A 22,577-nucleotide genomic window follows, 5' to 3' on the forward strand; every position below is an offset into this window, starting at 1 on the left:
CGTGTATGTAGAGACAACCTATGAGGAGGGTCCAAAAGGCACCCTCCACTTTTGCCTGAGGAAATACGAAAGCAGAAGTAATGGGATCTGTGCTTGGGGCACAGAGTGGGTTTCAGAGGATCCTTGTGAAAGACTAGTTAAAAGATGACAAGTGGGGAGAAGTGTGAGTAAAGAAGGAAATTACTCTGACTGACTTTCTGTCCTGCACCATTGATTCAATTGAGACTGGCAGGAGGAAATAGAAGACTAGGGTTGGAAATGGGATGGGTGCGGCAAGGGATGGAAAGGAAAAAGTAGACAACTAATGTGTTCCATTTATAACAAGTCATATAAATCAAAGACAATGGAGATTAAAGACCAATCAGAATAATTTCATAACTTTTTTTTTTTTTGAGACGGAGTTTCGCTCTTGTTGCCCAGGCTGGAGTGCAATGGTGCGATCTCGGCTTACCGCAACCTCTGCCTCCCAGGTTCAAGCAATTCTCCTGCCTCAGCCTCCTGAGTAGCTGGGATTACAGGCATGCGCCACCATGCCTGGCTAATATTGTATTTTTAGTAGAGACGGGTTTTCTCCATGTTGGTCAGGTTTGTCTCAAACTCCCAACCTCAGGTAATCCGCCTGCCTCAGCTTCCCAAAGTGCTGGAATTACAGGCGTGAGCCACTGCGCCTGGCCCTAATTTGGCAACTTTAATTCTTAGGAAGATCAAAGTTCCCTCCAAACCTAATTTGATGTTTTATTACTAACAGCAAAGACCAGTATGGCACAGTATTACTCCAGAGAAGTTAAAGGAAGATCCTTAGGGCAGCTTCACCCACATTCATTTTATGAATGGATACCTCCCCTACCTCAAAATGCTTTAGGGAGGTACTGCTGCCATTACATGGTTCCTTATTAAATTTGGAAAGTGCTTGAAAGTTTGGGCATCAGAAAGACATTCCAACATGTGTCTAAACTGCAACTTCAGGTGAATATGACTACAGCAGTTACATTGTGAGAAGTGCTGAAGTTATGTGATGTCTTTCCCAGCACAAAGGTTGCCTTGGTTCCTCACCAGATGGTGTAGCCACCATCTGAATCACCCATGAAATTCCCCTTTCACTGAGTTACGAGGACGTTGGCTCCCTGCTGACTGCAAGCTGAGCAGCATTGGGAGGGCATCCAGGAGGTGGAGGAGGAATGCTGCCAGCAGTAGCCCCAGCTCCAAATCTGGCACCTGCACCATACCCTCCTTCCACCAGCACTGTGGAGTCAGGTGGATAGATGGGACCAAGTGGATAATAAGCCATGGGGATTGTGGAACCTAAAGACCCAACAGCCACAGACTGGGCCATGGGAAGATACAGAGAGGCTCCAGAAAATGCGGCCGATGTGGTGGGGACTGTGGCAGCCCCTGGGTACACAAAGCTTGGACGACAGAGCTCTGAGTAGGCAGGTGAAGCATCAGTATAGGGTGGAGCCTGAAAAAGATGCAAGGTCTGAGGGTATACTGGACTCCCAGGAGGCTGCACAGGATAGGTTGGCTGTGTCAGATATTGACCTTTGCTGTTCGTGACTGCAGGTCCGGTTCGTCTCGGCATTGGGGACGGTTATCTTTTCCGTCCTCTTCCTGTTTGGAGCCACTTCGTGTCACGTGACAGTCCATCCATCTAGCGTCACCCAACGCCTGAGTGGCGCTGCCACCGCAGTTTTTGTATTTTTAGTAGAGACGGGGTTTCACCATGTTGCTCAGGCTGATCTCAAACACCTGGCCTATCTGCCCGTCTCTACCTCCCAAAGTGCTGGGATTACATGCATGAGCCAGTGCACCTAGCCTGTTTCCTCATCTCTTAAATGAGGGAGTCCTTTCTAGCAGTATAAGAACTGTGAATTACGCCTTCCCTTTTACTTTTCCAATAGGAGGCTCACGGTACTCCAAACCTTGTGTGTAAATTTACTAAATGAAGGGTATGATCTTCCACTAAAATCCAAGATCAACAGCCCAAGTCTAACTGATAATTATTTGAATCTAAAGTTATCCTGCTGGCTTATGAGGACAATTTCTAGGGCGCTTAATCATTATTGGAATTGGGGGTGGGGTTGTCTCCTTAGGCAAAAAGCTGCCTTGAAGAAACATCTTCATTTCCATCAAGAACTCCGTAAGGAAGCCAGTGGTCTGCAGTGGACACATAACATTTCCAGACCATGGGTTTACTCTTATTTCCAGTTCCTACAAATACCCAGGCCTTAAGGCTAGAAGAAAACTAAAAAGTAAGTTGGGCGGTGGTGACAGAAAAGGAGAAATTTCCCTTTATAATAAAGTTCCAGGGGCCAGGCATGGTGGCTCATCCATGTAATCCCAGCACTTTGAGAGGCTGAGGCGGGAGGCTTGCTTGAGGCCAGGAGTTCGAGACCATCCTAGGCAACATAGTGGAAACCCCATCTTTATAAAAAATGTTTAAATTAGCCAGGCATGGTGGGGTGTGCCTATAATCCCAGCTGCTCAGGAGGCTGAAGCAGGAGGATCGCTTGAGCCTAGGAGTTCCAGGCTGCACCGAGCTATGATGGTGCCACTGTACTGCAGCCTGGGTGACAGCGTGGGACCCTGTCTCTTAAGAAAAAAAAAAAGTTCCCTTCTGAGCCCAGTTAGTTCCATTTCATCTGGTTAACCTCAACCCACACCTAAGATATTCTCTACTCTGGAACCTCCATTTCCATCACCCCTCCACAACTCACACACTTTGTTCAAACCAATTAAACTCTTCATTCACCTAAATCCTTTATGTTCTCCAGAACCACATAAATCCAGAAGCCTTGGTGCCTAAAACTGCCCATAATTTCAGCCTGAAACACTAACGTGGTCTTAGGATAGTCAAAGTATTTCATTTCAGTCAATGTATCTGAGAGAGTTGTAGATAAATGAAAATTTTGTAATGCAAATAATTTTGAGTTAGCTCAGAGAAACTAATTTATATATTCACATATATATATTAAGAATTTTATTATACCTCTCTATAAAGCAAAACCACAATCATTTCACCCTAAGAATCTAAAACTTAATGTCTATTTAGGACAAGGTATATTTGCAATCACTTGATAAATGTCCATTTCAGCAAAATGAGCTGTTTTGTGAGGCCATTCTCACATCCTCAAAATATAGATTTTAGAGCTGCACTGCTGAGTAACACAGCACCAACTGCATGTAGCTATTTAAACTTGTTAAAACATTCTTCAATCACAACACCCCCATTTCAAGTGCTCAGGTCATGTGTGGTTACCAGCTACTGTACTGGAAAGCACAGATGTAGAATATTTCCATGACACGAAGTTCTATTGGACAGCATTATTCTAGAGCTCTGAACATTAATAAATCTTGAGTTTTACCCTGTGCCCTGAAGAACTAACCACTCACAAAATTTCCCCAGTTGAAAAATTATATTGACTCTACCAGGATGTCTTTTTTTTTTTTTTTTTTAAAGACAGGGTCTCGCTCTGTCACCCAAGCTAGAGTGCAGTGGCACAATCACAGCTCACTGCAGCCTTGACCTCCTGGGCTCAAACGATCCTCCCACCTCAGCCTCCCAAGTAGCTGGGACTACAGGCACGCATCACCGCACTTGCCTAATTTGTGTATTTTTAGTACAGACAGGGTTTCGTCATGTTGCTCAGGCTGGTCTCAAACTCCTGGTCTCGAGTGATCTGCCTGCCTCAGCCTTCCAAAGTGCTGGGGTTACAGGCATAAGTCGCTGTGCCTGGCCCAGGATGAGACCTGATTAGATATTTAACATCTCTCTTTTAATATTTAATAAAATATCCCTTTAACAAAATGGATGAAGAAAGGTATTTTTAACATACAAGTTACATAAAAGGATGTTACTTAAATCCACAGCATATGAACCTGAATTTTTTCACAAATTTCCTTTGGCTCTACTCTGTAGTTCAGTGTCCACAGATGAAAAGCTTAATATTTGCAAGTAATCCCCTCCAATTCCTCATTAATGTTTGCAAGGTATTTGCTTTCTACAGAAATTACACCTTTACAACACAGAAATCCAACCTATTTGTATTCTGTATTGCTGTTACTGGACTTGCTTAGATTTGATCCTTATTTTAACTCCTTGTTTTATGTAAAAATTAAATAGAAATAAAACAGTTAAACTAGATAATATCAGTCATACTGAACTTAAATATGTCATCTAAACGTTTTCTCAAGCTTGTGGACCCTATCTGAACACATTCAATCAATTCATTCAGTACTACTTAATCAGATAAGAAAGGAGCATCTCAAATAATTCAACCCACAACAGAACAAATACTTAAGGAAAACATCCTTGTGGGGGGAAATTACCATTGCTGACTTTATTTTCTCCCTTCTTTTACAGATTAGGATGTTGCAGTCAAGCACCAGATAAGAGTGGCTTCACTAAACGTTATCTAAGGTCCCTTCAGAAATCCGATAATCTGTTAAAATTTTTGTTGTGAAATGCCTATTTTATCAGCACTGCTAATCAGATAAGCACAAATTTAAGTTAACCATAGCAGAGTGCAACACATTTAGAATCCAAAAAACTGAAAACAAAAAAATTACTTCCCGGCCGGGCGCGGTGGCTCAAGCCTGTAATCCCAGCACTTTGGGAGGCCGAGGCGGGTGGATCACGAGGTCAGGAGATCGAGACTATCCTGGCTAACATGGTGAAACCCCGTCTCTACTAAAAATACAAAAAACTAGCCGGGCGTGGTGGCGGGCGCCTGTAGTCCCAGCTACTTGGGAGGCTGAGGCGGGAGAATGGCGTGAACCCGGGAGGCGGAGCTTGCAGTGAGCCGAGATCACGCCACTGCACTCCAGCCTGGGAGACACAGCGAGACTCCGTCTCAAAAAAAAAAAAAAAAAAAATTACTTCCCCAGTAGCTAAGTCCCACCACCTAAATCCTGAGAGCCTTCAGACATTTAGAGACGCAAACAAAATTAAGATACGAAACTATAGATTCACATAGTTCAAATACCCAATCAGATCTGTTATTTAGTCTTGACAGAAATATGCAGCTCATGAAGATTTTCTTAAAATGGGCCTAGTTCCTAATCACTGTTTAATGAATATAATGATAAATATCAGGTGACAATCTAAAAGCTCTAACTTACACCATACAAATAATTTTTCAGTTAGGGTCAAACATAAGAATTAGAAGATCAAGCCAATCAATATATTTCTCAAAAGGTTCGACCTGAGTAGGTATGTAAGCTGTAATAGTTTATAAAATGCATTCAAAGTGGGTTTTATTTGGTCTTCTCAACTAGTTAGATGACACTCTATTTGAGATAACATGAAACTGGACTGTATGTATGCACACATGCAGTAAATTCTGTGACTCAGCATTAAAAGGAAAAGTTAAGCACTCTAATAGGAACAAACTAATCTGATATTTTAATTTTACACAAAGTTTAAATATTTAAGATATAAATAAATATGGCTGGGCCAGGCACGGTGTCTCACACCTGTAATCCCAGCACTTTGGGAGGCCGAGGCGGGCAGATCACAGGGTTAAGCGATCGAGACCATCCTGGCCAACATGGTGAACCCCATCTCTACTAAAAATACAAAAATTAGCTGGGCGTAGTGGCACGCGCCTGTAGTCCCAGCTACTCGGGAGGCTGAGGCAGAAGAATCACTTGAACCCGGGAGGCAGAGGTTGCAGTGAGCCAAGATCACACCACTGCACTCCAGCCTGGGTGACAGAGAGAGACCCCATCTCAAAAAAAAAAAGATATAAAGAAATAAAAGGAAAACATAAAATATACCAAACCTTACCATTTTGTACATTGTTAAAGGAAGAATTGAAATTATCGATAAAAATCAATTAAGAATTTTTGGCATGCCCATTTATTCAACATGATTAGGTAACTGCATCATATATATGCACCATACAGGAATATCAAGTTTTCAAAAAAAACAGAACACTGAATATTAAAAAGGTATTGTGGCCTTAATTAAATCCTTGATTCAGAAGGCACTTCAGGAACTTTCAGTGCTTCAAAGTCATTAACATCATCACTGTACAGTAATGAAGAAAAAATTTGTACCATGTGCAATTTCCAATATTTATGCAAGAAAACCTTATTTTAGGCATTTTCTTTTTTATTTCTATACAATTAAAATAAAATAAGCATTAGTACGATTTTTACAAATATTGTTTATTTTAATGAAGCTGGTACAGACAATGTCCATTTAAAACCCATATCCCAGGCCAAAAAGTACAAATAAAATCAAAAAGAGCAGTGTTCTGTTGTATTCATTTCTGCATGTATAGCTTTATTAATTGCTAATGAAAATTAGAACTTTTCTGGGATCTTCTGACAAGATTTTTAAAAAATCTTAAAATGCCTTTTCTTCAGTGAAGCCATCTTTGGAGTTAGTCATTACTCTCACCTTATCTGTCATCTTGACTTCAACCTGATATTCCTCTTCTTTTGGTCCAGACCCTCAAATTTTAAAAGTAGCTTCAAGTTAAGGAAAGGTCATTTTTCCACAGTTCAGTTCTCTGAAAAACTTCCATCTCCCACTGAAAGTCACAGTCCAGGAGTGAAGCAATCACATGCTAGAACATCAGGGCCAATTGGAAAGTCATTATGAACACTTGCATTGGTCGATCTTATTTATCACCACAAGCCTGAAAATGCAATGTCCTGAAAAAGGTGGCCTCTCTGTGCACACGTAATTTTTAAAAAGGAGAGGGTAATATGAAGGGGACTGAGGCTTGATCACCAAAAATCAGCACAATGAAAACAAACAATAATGAATAATGAGCACTAGAATTCAAATTACCAGATGTTTCAAAGAGATGGGTGCCAGTTTTCAATTCCGTTTTGAACACCACATTACAAAAGAACTATTTTTAAAAATAAAAAAGGATTGAGGGAAAAGAAAAAAAATAAAAAGAATATCTAAACTGTTGAATGACCCCCCGTTTGTTCCTGATAAACTTCAATCACATCTTCTTCTTCCATTCCCAGCTGTAAGAGGAAAGAAAAATGTTAGTAGAATATAAAAGCAGTTTTTAAATTGACTACAATTATGTGGCCACTAATTTAAAAGTGCAAAGAGATCCAAGTGTGACCCATACTTACACTCCTCTAATATTAAGAATCCTGTTTTCTTTAATCTAAAGAACATAGAGGTGTCTTTCCTTCTGTCTGTTGCGTTATTCATCTTACTTTCCTGACTCAATTTCACTTCCCAGTTTATTCGCTATATAAAACTGAAGCGTTTTTGACAGCTATGTTAAAGAACTTTTAAATTTAATGAAACATGTATTTAATAGTTTAAATGATAGTTTAATAATAGGATATATTCTAATTTGTTTGGTTTTTGTTTTTGTTTGTTTTTGTTTTGAGACAGGGTCTCATTATATTGCCCAGGCTGGAGGATAGTGGCACAATCTTAGTTCACTGCAACCTCACCCTCCTGGGCTCAACCTCAGCTCACTGCAACCTCAGCATCCTGGGCTCAACCAATCCTCCCACCTCAGCCTCCTGAGTAGCTGGCACTACAAGCGTGTGCCACCATACCCGGCTACTTTTTCTATTTTTAGTAGAGATGGGGTTTCGCCATGTTGCCCAGGCTGGTCTCAACTCCTGACCTGCAGTGATCCAGCCCGCCTCAGCCTCCCAAAGTGCCAGGATTGCAGGCGTGGGCCACTGTGTCTGACCAAAAAGTTTTTAATTTTATAGGTAACATTTTTGTGCAGAATATTAAATATGAAAATTAAGTATGTTAAGAAATCTAAACATAACACATGCGAATTTAGGATTTTAAAGTGATCAGAATGGCTCTAGTAGTGTTAAGCTATCTTGGTTGCAGAACATATATGAATATTTAAGTAATTATTAAAGATGCTCTTAGGCCGGGCGCAGTGGGTCACGCCTGTAATCTCAGCACTCTGGAGGCCGAGGGGCCGGGGAGCGGGACGCGGATCACCTGAGGTCAGGAGTTTAAGACGAGCCTGACCAACATGGTGAAACCCCATCTCTACTAAAAATACAAAATTAGCCAGGCATAGTGGCGCATGCCTGCAATCCCAGCTACTCAGGAGGCTGAGGCAGGAGAATCGCTTGAACCCAGGAGGCAGAGGTTGCAGTGAGCCAAGATTGTGCCACTGCACTCCAGCCTGGGCAACAAGAGCAAAACTCCATCTCAAAAAAAAAAAAAAGATGCTTTTAAAACCATTTTAATTGCCCATATAGCATGGTAAACACTGCAAGGAATAAAATTCCAAATGTTATTAGAAACCTTCAAAACAGGAAGACAGCAGGAGTCCTTGAGCTATAAAGAATATAAAGCTACAAACTTCAAAAAGTACATTAATCGAGACAAGTGAACAACAGCACAGGAGCATCACTCCCTAAAGACCTACTCTCTCCCACTGCCCCAACATTCCTCTGAAAAGATAATCTCTTAATTATAAGGAATGTGTAAGGCATGTGTCAGTAAAATGTATTGGATATCTACTGTACAGTCCCAGAGATTACGACAAGTTAGGTCAAGGAAAGTAAAAGATGAGTTTGGAACTTCTTACTGTGCCAGAAAGTAAGGAAGTGTTCAAGAAGGTGGTGGATACTAAACCTAAGGGGAAAATTTCATGAGAAAGGGGATATTTGCATAGTTTCAAAGTGTGTCCCCTCAAATTACTTAATTGTAACAGGAAAAACAGTTAACTACAAAATTTAAAAAAAAAAAAAAAGACAACACTTAAACTAAGTGATCAAAGCCTGGGCACACAGGGAGACTCCATCTCTATAAAAAATTTAAAAGTGAGCAGAGCATGGTGGCACATGCTTATAATCCCAGCTATTCAGGAGGCTGACAATGATAGTTAGGATTGCTTGAGCCCAGGAGTTTGTGGCTGCAGTGAGCTATGACTACATTCTAGTAGTCATACTAGAAAAACATACTTTTTTTTTTTTTTTTTTTTTTTGAGACAGAGGACTCCTCGCTCTGTTTCCAGGCTCATCTGGAACTCTTGGGCTCACTCAAGCGATCCTCCTACTTCAGCCTCCCAAGTAGCTAGAACTATAGGCATGCACCACCAATCCCAACTATCAAATGCTGCACAATGTTATTTTATTTTATTTTTTTTTTTTTATTTTATTTTTGAGACAGGTTCTTACTCTGTCACCTAGGCTGGAGCACAGTGACATGAACAGGGCTCACTGCAGCCTCAACCTCCTGGGATCAAGTGATCCTTCCACCTCAGCCCTCCTAGTAGCTGGGACTACAAGCATGTACCACTAAGCCTAGTTAATTTTTTTTCTTTTTTTTTTTCTTTTTTGAGACAGAGTCTCACTCTGTTGCCCAGACTGGAGTGCAGTGGCATGATCTCGGCTCACTGCAACCTCTGTCCCCCGGGTTCAAGCGATTCTTCTGCTTCAGCCTCCCAAGTAGCTGGGACTACAGGCGCACGCCACCACGTCCGGCTAATTATTGTATTTTTAGTAGAGACGGGGTTTCACCATATTGGTCAGACTAGTCTCAAACTCCTGACCTCGTGATCCGCCCGCCTTGGCCTCCCAAAGTGCTGTGATTACAGGTTAAGTCACTGCACCCGAACAAATTTTTTATTTTTAGTAGAGACGGGTTTTCATCATATTGCCTAGATTGGTCTCAAACTCCAGGACTCAAGCAATCTACCCACCTTGGCCTCCCAAAGTACTAGGATTACAAGTATTAGCCACCGTGCCTGACCCAAATGCTATGCAATTTTAATTGGTGAATCCAAGGAACAGATATACAGGGGAGTATTAGACTATTCTCACAATTCAGTAAGTTTGAAATGTTTTCAAAATAAAAAACCAATAACCCTATATTGTTCCCACTATCAGAAATATCAGTAATGTTACTCTGTGTATGATGGGAATCTATGTATATAGATACACACACACACACTACTTTGAGATATCTCTATAGAGGGAAGATGGGTGGAATATAAAAGCAAAGAAAACCGCTCATAGAATAAAAAAATTAAGGCCAGGCGTGGTGGCTCACACCTGTAATCCCAGCACTTTGGGAGGCTGAGCCGGGCAGATCACAAGGTCAGGAGATCGAGACCATCCTGGCTAACACAGTGAAACCCCGTCTCTACTAAAAAATACAAAAAATTAGCCAGGCATGGTGGTGGGCGCCTGTAGTCCCAGCTACTACGGAGGCTGAGGCAGGAGAATGGCGTGAACCCGGGAGGCAGAGCTTGCAGTGAGCCAAGATCGTGCCACTGCACCTCCAGCCTGGGTGGCAGAGCGAGACTCCGTCTCAAAAAAAAAAAAAAAAAAAAAAAAACTTAAATGAAGACAGAGAAGCATTAAAAAAAAGGATAAAACAAGATGACAGAGCCAAATATATTAATATACACTATGCTTCTGTATTAACATTCTCAAAATAGGTCAAAAATCAAAATCCAGCCATTAATGTTACCATCACCATGAAAGTATACCAGAAATTTACCAAATCTGAGGAACATTTGTCCATCTTCAAAAACAATGTAGCATGTGCCCTATGACAACTTCAGTACTCATTTTGTTTCCACTGCCCTTTTTATTGGCACTTTTGAAGGCACTATATGGGAAGTTCAACCCAAAACATTATTTCTTCCCTCCGACAAAAGATATGCCATTTAAATCAGAGAATATTCAAGAAAAGGGCAGTTTAATACCAGTGAACAAAACTGCTCAAAGGAGAATTTAAATTTTTTCTTGACTCAGGAAAAAAGTATACTCACTTCTTTTGGAGTATGATTATCAGCAATTCTCTGACCCTCAAAGAGAAACCTGAGTGAATTCATTGGAACGCCCTAAAAAGGTAAAGATAATAATAATATATACATACACACACAAATCTTAGAAAACATAATGGTAACTTTGATGCACAAAAAGCAAGCATGAAAGCCTTAGAACACTACATAGAAAATAAAATTAGCTAATTCAATCATAAATAACATATACTGAGTAGAAACTATTTGCAAGGCCGTCCCTGTACCAATTCTTTACATACAAAATCATAAGTGTTAAACACAATAACCCTGGAAGGTAGGTATTATCACCTTATTTTCATGTTACAGCTAGGGAACCTAAGGCTTGGAGCTAGCAAAGAATTTAAGCCCAAACCTGTTTCTAAGCCTGTGCTCTTGACCACTACTCAATTCATTTTGCCCTAAATCTGTAAGCTAGCATAAAAGATCAGATCAGAAACTGGATGAGCACCCTCACTAGCTTCAAACTATACTGGCAAAAATTGGTTTTAAACAGATTAAATCATAAAATTTGGTAAAGCACAAATGGCTAGCTAGCTAATCTACCATAAACCTGAATGGCACAGATAGCACCACAAATATTACAAAATATATTAGTATACATTTTTCTAATCGCTCTTCAACAAAAATAGCTGAAAGGGGAGAGATGGCTCACTTGAGGTCAGGAGTTTGAGACCAGCCTGGCCAACATAATGAAACTGTCTCTACTAAAAATACAAAAATTATGGGGCAGGCGCGGTAGTTCAGCCTGTAATCCCAGCACTTTGGGAGGCCGAGGCGGGTGAGTCTCTTGAGGTCAGGAGTTCGAGACCAGCCTGGCCAACATGGTGAAACCCCATCTCTACCAAAAATATAAAAATTAGCCCAGCAAGGTGGCACGCACCTGTAATCCCAGCTACTCAGGAGACTGAGACAGAAGAATCACTTGAACCTGGGATGGAGGTTGCAGTGAGCCAAGGTCGTGTCACTGCACTCCAACCTGGGTGACAGAGCAAGACCTGTCTAAAAAAAAAAAATACAAATACAAAAAAAATAAAAATACGAAAATTGGCCAGGCCTGGTGGCAGGTGCCTGTAATTCCAGCTACTCAGGAGACTGAGGCATGAGAATCACCTGAGTCCAGGAGGTGGAGGTTGCAGTGAGCTAAGACGGCACCACTGCATTGTAGCCTAGGCAACACACTGAGGCTCTGTCTCAAAAAAAAAAAAAAAAAAATTCCCTGGCCTATAGATGGGGGGTGTAAAGACTGTATGAATTTTCTTCAGAGTTATGAAAATTAAATGACAATGAATCTTTTTCTTTTTTTTTGACACGGAGTCTCACTCTGCCACCCAGGCTGGAGTGCAATGGCAAGATCTCGGCTCACTGCAACCTCCGCCTCCTGGGTTCAAATGATTCTTCTGCCTCAGCCTCCCAAATAGCTGGGATTACAGGTGTGCGCCACCATGCCCAGCTAATTTTTGTATTTTTAGTACAGACGGGGTTTCACCATGTTGGTCAGGCTGGTCTCGAACTCCTGACCTTGTGATCTGCCTGCCTCAGCCTCCCAAAGTGCTGGGATTAGAGGCGTGAGCCACTGCGCCCGGCCGACAATGTATCTTAAATACTTATGGCACAGTACACATAATTGAGATTTCAATAAATGTTTTTCTCCCCTGATGAATTTCATCTCAATTTTAACACCCAAATTATTACAAATGTGAAGTAGCTGAACCCCAATTAATGAGATTTTATTAAGTTAGACAATTAAAATCTACAAAAACAGAAAAGACAAAAATGCTTATTGTTTTACTTATCCTAACACCTAGTCTCTCTTTCTTATGTTATTTTTATGTTAGTTACAAATTTAAACTGTTAAAAGCAAATCTTCTAAACATGAAATCTATAGGCCGGGCACGGTGGTTCACGCCTGTAATCTCAGTACTTTGAGAGGCCGAGGCGGGCGGATCACGAGGTCAGGAGTTCGAGACCAGCCTGACCAACATGGTGAAACCCCACTACTAGTAAAAATACAAAAATTAGCCGGGAGTGGTGATGCATGCCTGTAATCCCAGCTACTCGGGAGACTGAGGCAGGAGAATTGCTTGAACCAGGGAGCTGCAGGTTACAGTGAGCTGAGATCGCACCACTGCATTCCAGCCTGGGCAACAGAGCAAGACTCCATCTCAAATAAATAAATAAATAAAAATAAAACTCACAATACCTGAGTTAATATTATGTAATATAATTCAATTTTTTTTTCTTTTTTCTTTTTTTTTTTTTTTGAGATGGAGTCTTGCTCTGTCACCCAGGTTGGAGTGCAGTGGCATGAGCTCAGCTCACTGAAACCTCTGCCTCGCAGATTCAAGTGATTCTCCTGCCTCAGCTTCCCAAGTAGCTGGGATTACAGGCAGGTGCCTCCACACCTGGCTAATTTTTGTATTTTTAGTAGAAACAAGGTTTTGCCATGTTGGCCAGGCTGGTCTTGAACTCGTGCCCTCAGGTGATCTGCCCACCTCAGGCTCCCAAAGTGCTGGGATTACAGGCGTGACCACTGTACCCGGCCTATAATTCAATTTAACAGACTGATTAAACATATATTTCTTGCCTATTAAATCATAATTTCACTTAAAATATATCTTGATTGTCTCATACTAATTCCAATTACATTTATTTTCAAAACCTATTTTATAAGGCCAGGCGTGGTGGCTCACACCTGTAATCCCAGTACTTTGGGAGGCCGAGGTGGGCGGATACCTGAGGTCTGGAGTTAGAGACCAGCCTGACCAACATGGAGAAACCCCATCTCTACTAAAAATACAATATTAGCTGGGTGTGGTAGTGCATGCCTGTAAACTCAGCTACTTGGAAGGCTGAGGCAGGAGAATCACTTGAACTCAGGAGGCGGAGGTTGCAGTGAGCCTAGATCGCGCTACTGCACTCTAGCCTGGGCAACAAGAGCAAAACTCCGTCTCAAAAAAAAAAAGAGATAATATACTAATAATACTACTACTTAAATTTAACATTGGCTAAACACTCATGATTAGAATTACAAAAAAAATTCATAGTAATCACCAAAAAATTACTTCCCTTTCTTGCTGTATATACTGGTAAGCCATCAAGACAGAAACATTCATTTGAGCTCTCTTTACAATTCTGAGTTACTTTTCAAACTAGTTCCACATCTTACGAATTTAAACTTTAAAATGGGCCACAGGACAAAAAAAAGCAATTAAACAGGGTACAAGAAATGATAAGAGTGTTTTCCTTGAGTTGCTAATGGTGAAATAAAACAGGATTTTTCTTTTGTCAACCTTCTATAAAAAAAAAAGAAAGAAAAATTAACAACAAAGCATTGTACTTAATACCAAAATGGACAAACCTGTCTTTGACAGTATGATTCTTTGAGTTTCTTGAGATGTGTTGTCATTTTCACTTTGAAGTGAATCTCACTGCTATCCTAAGGACATAAAAGAGAAAAAAATTATCCCTCTTTGTATAAACCATTTGCTTTACTTGAACCAAACTATTTAATTACAAATATAGTGCAAATAGAAACATAAACTTTGTAACCTGTATTTTTCCACCACAATATTCTTTTTAGCATTCTTAACAGGTTTTCTTAAAACACTGTAATCATCCTCAAAGCTACTGTATACCCATTACAAAAGAAACTGAGTAAAACAAAGTTAATCAGTCTTGAGTGTTAAAATTATCAGTATAAGTAAAAGCCTAAGTAAATGCATTCCTTTATTACTGCATGGCCATTCTATTCTCAAAATAAAAGATGAACCATCACATCTTTTATTTATCCCAATAGCAACTCAAAACAAAAAGTCTGTCCCCCCAAGTGAAGTGTCACTGAAGGTGGTCACGTAGGAGAAAAGCATATACTATAAAATAAGAGACTGAGAAATTTATTCCTGCCATAAAAAAATCACCACATGGGGCTGAGCGCGGTGGCTCACGCCTGTAATCCCAGCACTCTGGGAGGCCGAGGCAGGCGGATCACAAGGTCAGGGGTTCAAGACCAGCCTGGCCAATATTGTGAAAACCCGTTTCTCCTAAAAATACAAAAATTAGCCAGGTACGGTGGTGCACACCTGTAGTCTCAGCTACTCAGGAGACTGAGGCAGAAGAATCGCTTGAACCCAGGAAGTGGAGATTGCAGTGAGCCAAGAACGCGCCACTGCACTCCAGCCTGGGCGACAGAGCAGGACTCCATCTCAAAAAAAAAAAAATCACATGGAATCTGGTTTCTCTCACATTAGTAAAATGAGTAACAACCTGAGTTAGTCAAACTGATTTGTGGGATGAAAAATTCTTTTATTTTACTCAGATTGTGAAACAAACTATCAGCCAATCATCAGAAAAAAATACTGGTACTTGCATAACTAAAATTTCAAAGCCAAACTTCATAACTACATTCACAAATGTGTATTTGCAGAAGCTGCACATTTACAATATTTTTGCTTGTGACTGTAACTATGAAGAAATAAAATTATCTCCATATAGATCATTTCATAAACAGATAAAATTCTACAGCAAGCCTCATGCTATACATTAAAATCACTTCCAGGCTGGGCATGGTGGCTCATGCCTGTAATCCTAACACTTTTGGAGGCCAAGGCTGGCAGATTATTTGAGTTCAGGAGTTCGAGACCAGCCTGACCAACATGGTAAAACGCCATTTCTACTAAAAATACAAAAGAAATTAGCCAGGCGTCGTGGCGCATGCCTGTAATCCCAACTACTCGGGAGGGTGAGGCAGGAGAATCGCTTGAACCCAGGAGGCGGAGGTTGCAGTGAACTGAGATCTCGCCACCATACTCCAGCCTGGGCAACAGAGTGAGACTCCGTCTCAAAAAAAAGAAAAATCACTTCCAGATGAATTAAAGAGCTAACATTAAAATTTTTTTGGCCAGACGCAGTGGCTCACGCCTGTAATCCCAACACTTTGGGAGGTCGAGCCGGGCAGATCACAAGGTCAGGAGTTCAAGACCAGCCTGGCCAACATGATGAAGCCCTATCTCTACTAAAAATATAAAAAATTAGCCGGGTGTAGTGGCAGTTGCTTATAATCCCAACTACTCGGGAGGCTGAGGCAGGAGAATTGCTTGAACCCGGGAGGTGGACGTTGCAGTGAGTTGGAAGTACCACTGCACTCCAGCCTGGGCGACAGAACAAGGCTCTGCATCAAAAAAAAATAAAATTCTCAATATATTCCCCTCAAGGGAGAATTTTTTTCTCCTAATCTTGGTCTTGGGATGCCCTATTGCAAAGCATGATTTTAACCTAAAAACCGTTAAAAAAAAACAGGTGGATAAATTTGACTTAATAAAAACATAAAACGTCTGTATAGTAAAAGATGCCATAAACAAAAGTTAAGACATACTGGAGGAAATGTTCATAACATGTAACAGACAAGGAAAATGAAGATAATGTTTTTTAAAATCCCACAAATTAATAATTCTTAAAAAGATATTCCACAGCATATGGACATATAGATCAATGTCATAAAATTGAGAGCCAAGAAATAAACCCTTATATCTATAGTCAATTTTTTGACAAGGATACCAGAACAATTCAGTGAGAAAAGGACAGTCTTTTCAACTAATGCTCTGGGACAAACACCCATACAAAAATTACTCAAAATGATTAAAGATTTAAATGTAAGAGCTAAAACTATAAATAAAACCATAAAACTTTTTTTTTTTTTTTGAGACAGGGTCTCACTCTGTCACCATGACTGGAGTGCAGTCATGTGATCACAGCTCACTGCAGCCTTGACCTCCCAGGCACAAGTGATTCTTCCCGCTCAGCCTCCTGAGTAGCTGGGACTACAGGCATGTGCCACCATGCCCGACTAATTTTTTATATTTTTTGTAGAGATGGGGTTTCGCCATGTTGCCCAGGCTGGTCTCCACTCCTGAGCTCAAGCAATCTGCTCACCTCAGCCTCCCAAAGTGCTGAGATTATAGGAGTGAGCCATTGCACCCAGCCTTAAAACTCTTAAAACACAAGCGTAAACCTTTGTGACCCTGGATTAGGCAATGGTTTCTTAGATAAATTACAAGCAACAAAAGAAAATACAGATGAACTTAATTCACCAAAATGAAAAACTTTATACTGCAAAGAATAAAATCAAGAAAGTGAAAAGACAACTCAAAGATAGGAGAAAATCTATGCAAATCATATATATGATAAAGGTATAATACCCAGAATAAAAGACATATTACAACTCAACAATAAAAAGACAACTAACCTAATTTAAAAATGGGCAAAAGATCTAAAGATCTTCATTTTTCCAAATAAGATGTACTAATGGCCAATAAGTACATAGAAAAATGCTTGGCATTATTAGCCATCAGGAAAGTGCAAGTTGAAACCACAGTGAGATACTACTTCACACCCACTAGGATTATAATCAAACAGATGGATAATTACAAGTGTTGACCAGAATATGGAAAAACTGAAACCCTCACATGTTGCTGCTAGGAACCTAAGATGGTAGGGCCACTGCTAAAACAATTCAGCAGTTCCTCAAAAAGTAAAACATACAGTTTCATACTAGACCCAGAAATTCCACTCCTAGGTATATATCCAAGGGAGCTAAAAACATACGTCCATGCAAAAACACACATAAATGTTCACAGCAACATATTAATAGTAGCCAAAATATGGAGACAAACTAAATATCCATCAACTGATAAATGGAAAATGAAATATATTCTCCCCATACAATGGAACAGAATTCAGCCATTAAAAGGAATACAGTACTGATACATGCTACACCATGAATGAACCTTGAAAACATGCTAAAAGAAAGAAGCCAGGCCAGGCATAGTGTCTCACACCTATAATCCCAGCACTTTAGGCCAAAGTGGGAGATGACTTAAGCCCAGGAGTTCAAGACCAGCCTGAGCAACACAGCAACACCCCTGGAGAGGGAGAGGAGGTTGGGGGGGATAGGGTAGGGGTGGGGGGGAAGGGGAGGGAGGGGGAGAGAAGCAGGGAAGCAAGGGAAGCAAGAAAGAAAAGAAGATGAAACAAACCAGAATAAAAAGCCACATATCAAAGCTAGGCATAGTGGCTCATGCCTGTAATCCCAACACTTTGGGAGGCCGAGGTAGGCAGATCATCTGAGGTCAGGAGTTTGAGACCAGCCTGGCCAACATGGTGAAACCCCGTCTCTACTAAAAATACAGAAATGAGCTGGGCATGGTGGTGTACACCTGAAATCCCAGTATGAGGAGGCTGTGGCAGGAGGACTGCTTGAACCCAGGAGGTGGAGGTCACAGTGAGTTGAGATCAGGCCACTGCACTCCAGACTGGGTAACAGAGCAAGACTCTTGCCTCAAAAAAAAAAAAAAAAAGAAAAAAAAAAGCCATATATCTTATGATTCCATTTATATGTAATGTCCAGAAAAGGCAAACCCATAGATACAGGAAGTAGAATCGTGGTTGTCACTGGCTGGAGGAAATAGGATGGGGAACGACTGCTAATGGGTACAGGGTGTCTTTTTGGGGTAATGCAAATGTTCTGGAATTGGCAGTGGTGATGGCTGCACACACTTGTGAATATACTAAAGTCACTGAATTATATACTTTAAAATAGTGAATTTTATAGTATGTGAATTATAGCTTTTAAAAGTTTTCAAAATAAGGCCAGGCATGGTGGCTCACGGCTGTAATCCCAGCATTTGCAAGCACTTTGGGAGGCCAAGGCAGGTGCATCACCTGAGGTCAGGAGTTCGAGACTGGCCTGACCACCATGGGGAAACCCCATTTCTACTAAAAATACAAAAAAAAATTAGTTGGGCTTCGTGGCAGGCGCCTGTAGTCCCAGCTACTCGGGAGACTAAGGCAGGAGAATCGCTTGAACCCGGGAGTGGAGGTTGCAGTGAACCAAGATCGCGCCACTGCACTCCAGCCTGGCAACAAGAGCACAACACCATTTCAAAAAAAAAAAAATTTTTTTAATGTTGAAAATAAAAAATAGGCCGGGCGCAGTGGCTCAAGCCTGTAATCCCAGCACTTTGGGAGGCCGAGACGGGCGGATCACAAGGTCAGGAGATCGAGACCATCCTGGCTAACACGGCGAAACCCCGTCTCTACTAAAAACACAAAAAATTAGCCGGGCGAGGTGGCGGCGCCTGTGGTCCCAGCTACTCGGGAGGCTGAGGCAGGAGAATGGCGTGAACCCGGGAGGCAGAGCTTGCAGTGAGCTGAGATCTGGCCACTGCACTCCAGCCTGGGCGACAGAGCGAGACTCCGTCTCAAAAAAAAAAAAAAAGAAAAAAAAAGAAAATAAAAAATAAAAGTCTTCAAAATAAGATAATCACAGAAAAATGGGAAAAGGGTATGAACACAATTAAAAGAATATAAATGTAGCAGACCAAAAAATTATATCTTATTAATAATTAGGTAAATGAAAAATAAACAAGAATGTTTTACCTAGCATATGTGAACAAAATTTAACGACTGGTAGTATCCCATGTTTGGGAGAATATAGGGAAATGGTACTGTCACACTTCAATGGAAGTACCACTGCACTCCAGCCTGGGCGAGTCCACCATTCCACCAATTCTCTGTCTTTTGTCCTTTAGAAAACCCACGTAACTATGCAGACTCATTCCTCCAACAGTTGTTAGCTAACCTTAATTAACATTTCAGAGTCAATAAGATACAGACTAGACTCTAGGGAAATAGGGGGCCAGAAAAGGGGAAAGGGTCGGCAAAAGGGCTGACAAGCCTTTTACTCAAGGTTGGCCCTAGCCTTATCACTTAATAGTATTCACTGTATTTATCCCTGAAGCACACTAACCAAGAAAACGTTCCTATTTGGAAAAATTAAGGTGATCTAAAACTGCCTGGCAGAGTAATTTAAAAAACAGTATCTGCTTCTTCTACCTCTAACAGACGCATACACAGTAAATTAAAATGCATACATAGTCATTTTTAAATAAATTGCCTTAAATAATTTTTTTTCCTGTGAAAAAGTATTCACATTGAAGGGGAGTCAAAAGAGAAAAACAATGAAACTCACCTGTCCAATGACTTTGAGTTTAATATATTCACCTTCCTTCTTATCCCCCAAGTCCTCAGTTGAAGGTTTTGCCTCCTGAAAGAAAATTAAATTTCAAGATCAAAGTTCCTACATGCTATTTTAATTACTCACTTATAAGTATCCATTACTTTCATTCAGGGTGCAAAATCTGCACCTGAGAATACAAAGAGCATTTCTTTCCATGCCAGTCAATTCAGAAAAAAAGATCCTAAGTCAATTACTGTCCCAAATACCATTCACTAGAAATCAAGAAAGGGGTCTCTTTTATTACAATACCGCATAGTAATGGTCTAAAACTTTACCACGCATCAAAATCACCTGAAGGACATGTTAAACAAACTGCTGGGCCCAAGCCCCAGTTTCTTATTCAGCACATCTATGATAAGACTCTGTTTCTAACAAATTACCAGGTGGTACCGATGCTGCTGGCCAGAGGAACAACTTGCAAACAACTGCCCTGCAGCCAACTCTCACCAGCACAGAGGGAGTCCATCCTCCATGAATTTTTAGACAAACATTCTGAATCCAAGATTATCTTCTCACAGCCTATCATGAGGAGTTTACTTTAACTACAAAACTGTACTAAGAAATGTAAATTAATCATATTAGCATAAGCAAGGCTATTATTTATTTATTTTTATTTATTTATTATTATTTTTTGAGATGGAGTTTCGCTCTTGTTGCCCAGGCTGGAGTGCAATGGCGTGATCTCAGCTCACCGCAACCTCCGCCTCCGGGGTTCAAGCAATTCTCCTGCCTCAGCCTCCCGAGTAGCTGGGATTACAGGCATGCACCACCACACCTGGCTAATTTTGTATTTTTAGTAGAGCTGGAGTTTCTCTGTGTTGGTCAGGCTGGTCTCAAACTCCCGACCTCAGGTAATCTGCCCGGCTCAGCCTCCCACACCTGCTGGGATTACAGGTGTGAGGCACAGTGCCCAGCCAAGCAAGGCTATTTAGAAAGGAAAATCAGCCGGGCGCAGTGGCTCAAGCCTGTAATCCCAGCACTTTGGGAGGCCGAGACGGGCGGATCACAAGGTCAGGAGATCAAGACCATCCTGGCTAACACGGTGAAACCCCGTCTCTACTGAAAAATACAAAAAACTAGCCAGGCGAGGTGGCGGGCGCCTGTAGTCCCAGCTACTCTGGAGGCTGAGGCAGGAGAATGGCCTGAACCCGGGAGGCGGAGCTTGCAGTGAACTGAGATCCGGCCACTGCACTCCAGCCTGGGCGACAGAGCGAGATGCCGTCTCAAAAAAAAAAAAAAAAAAGAAAGAAAGGAAAAATCAAATAAGAAAGTATTAGCCTAATGTACTCTGGAGTCAAAACAAATCAGTTTTATGTAATCAATTATTTTAGACTATCCGAAGCATAATGCTTAAGTTTAAAAGAGGAGATAAAAATAGGAAGACAAGATACTTGAGAGGCTGTGGCAGTAGGACTGCTTGAGAGCCCAGGAGTTGGAGGCCAACCTGGACAACATAGCAAGACCTCATCTCTTTTAAAAAAAGGATCACAAAAACACAGTTGCAAAACAATTTCAAATAAAGAGGTACTGAAATGAAAATGAGGGTAACAGAATAAATTTCTGAATTTATTCAGAAACAACTTCACCATGAAGTATCTCAAGAATAAGCAAATCATTTTTAGTAAAGGGGGTACCTTGGAAAATTTCATGAATAATGTACTAAAGAAGTAGTTTTTTTTCTCTATGTGCTACACCTTAGTTTGGCCACCAAATTACCCACTTATTTAGATATATACCTTATTATTCATAATAATGTCAAGCAGTTAATCCATATTTGATAAGAATAACCATAACCATTACCTGTGTATCTCATGCCAGTAACTTAAAATACAAAATTCTTTAACATTCAACAATTAAAAGAACATATTAAACTAGAAGCAGCTTTCAACTTTAAAACACAGGTTGGAGTCTAGGGAAATGCTTAGATAACAGAACTGATTTCATTAGTATGAATCCCTGCCGGTTTTTCATTCTGCAGTGCTTTCAACATTTGCTGACTACTGACTATTATGGCAGCAGGCAAAATTAACCTTCTTCAGTGAGACAGTATTTCACCTGAAAACTAGAAGACTGTCCTCAAATATAGTCTCTCCACATTTCTATGAATTATATTCATAGTACACAGCTGCTGCTTCCTCTAAGTATCTAGAAGGCAAAGACAGCTTATTCCATGCAGTGAAGGGCAATAAGCAGCAACCAAGCCCTGAGTCCTCCGTAACTGGAAGGAGAGGAGGCCTTAAGCTTTGTTTAAGTGAGCACAAAGGACAGCCCCCTCCCCTAGCAGCAATATATCAGCACAACAGGAGTGGCTCTGCTCCTGTGTCTCCTAGACAGGGTAGCTATAGTGGCCACTCAGCACAAAAGAATTCTTCCCCTCCTCCCCTCCATCATCCTCAGTGCTTCAGCATTCTCCTAAAGCCCAGCTTCTCCAATCCTACAACTACTCAGATAAAAAAGCATAAATACCTTCCAGTACTTTAGGGCCTATAACCTAACTCTATAGCATGACATTCTGTGCTTCCACAATCAAGCTCAATTCCCATTTTTCTCTCATCACTCACTTTACAAACCCAAAGATTCTGTTCAATTGGACTATTTGCTGTTCCCTGAATATGTCCATTAGCATTACTTCAACTTCAGCCCTTTGCGTTCCTAGTTTCATTTACCTGGAATATACATATATATCCTCTCTCAGCCTCTCTTGAAATCACCTCAAGAATATCTACCTC

At 40.9% G+C, this 22,577-nt stretch overlaps 2 protein-coding genes and 1 pseudogene across 4 annotated transcripts in view; 1 reads left to right on the forward strand and 2 right to left on the reverse strand.

Moving 5' to 3' along the window:
- The window catches only part of LOC105468083 (KIAA2012 ortholog), a 141,406-nt gene extending 134,841 nt beyond the window's left edge, over nucleotides 1-6,565 (forward strand). For 2 of the 3 annotated variants that reach the window (XM_011718042.2, XM_011718043.3), the window contains exons 23-24: nucleotides 2,091-2,249; nucleotides 4,361-6,565. In XM_011718042.2, coding sequence (XP_011716344.2) covers nucleotides 2,091-2,229 — 139 coding nt within the window. In that variant the 3' untranslated portion in view covers nucleotides 2,230-2,249; nucleotides 4,361-6,565. The remainder of the gene's footprint in view (nucleotides 1-2,090; nucleotides 2,250-4,360) is intronic. The other variant, XM_024788601.2, reaches the window with a different exon arrangement.
- On the reverse strand, nucleotides 475-2,092 carry LOC105468084 (DAZ-associated protein 2 pseudogene; annotated as a pseudogene).
- Nucleotides 6,148-22,577, reverse strand: part of LOC105468081 (small ubiquitin like modifier 1) — a 33,029-nt gene continuing 16,599 nt past the window's right edge. The window contains exons 2-5 of the mRNA XM_011718040.3: nucleotides 19,801-19,875; nucleotides 14,134-14,211; nucleotides 10,743-10,814; nucleotides 6,148-6,987 (exon numbers count right to left, since the gene is read on the reverse strand). Coding sequence (XP_011716342.1) covers nucleotides 6,919-6,987; nucleotides 10,743-10,814; nucleotides 14,134-14,211; nucleotides 19,801-19,875 — 294 coding nt within the window. The 3' untranslated portion in view covers nucleotides 6,148-6,918. The remainder of the gene's footprint in view (nucleotides 6,988-10,742; nucleotides 10,815-14,133; nucleotides 14,212-19,800; nucleotides 19,876-22,577) is intronic.

This window comes from Macaca nemestrina, chromosome 11, assembly GCF_043159975.1.
Source record: "Macaca nemestrina isolate mMacNem1 chromosome 11, mMacNem.hap1, whole genome shotgun sequence".
NCBI lineage: Eukaryota > Metazoa > Chordata > Mammalia > Primates > Cercopithecidae > Macaca > Macaca nemestrina.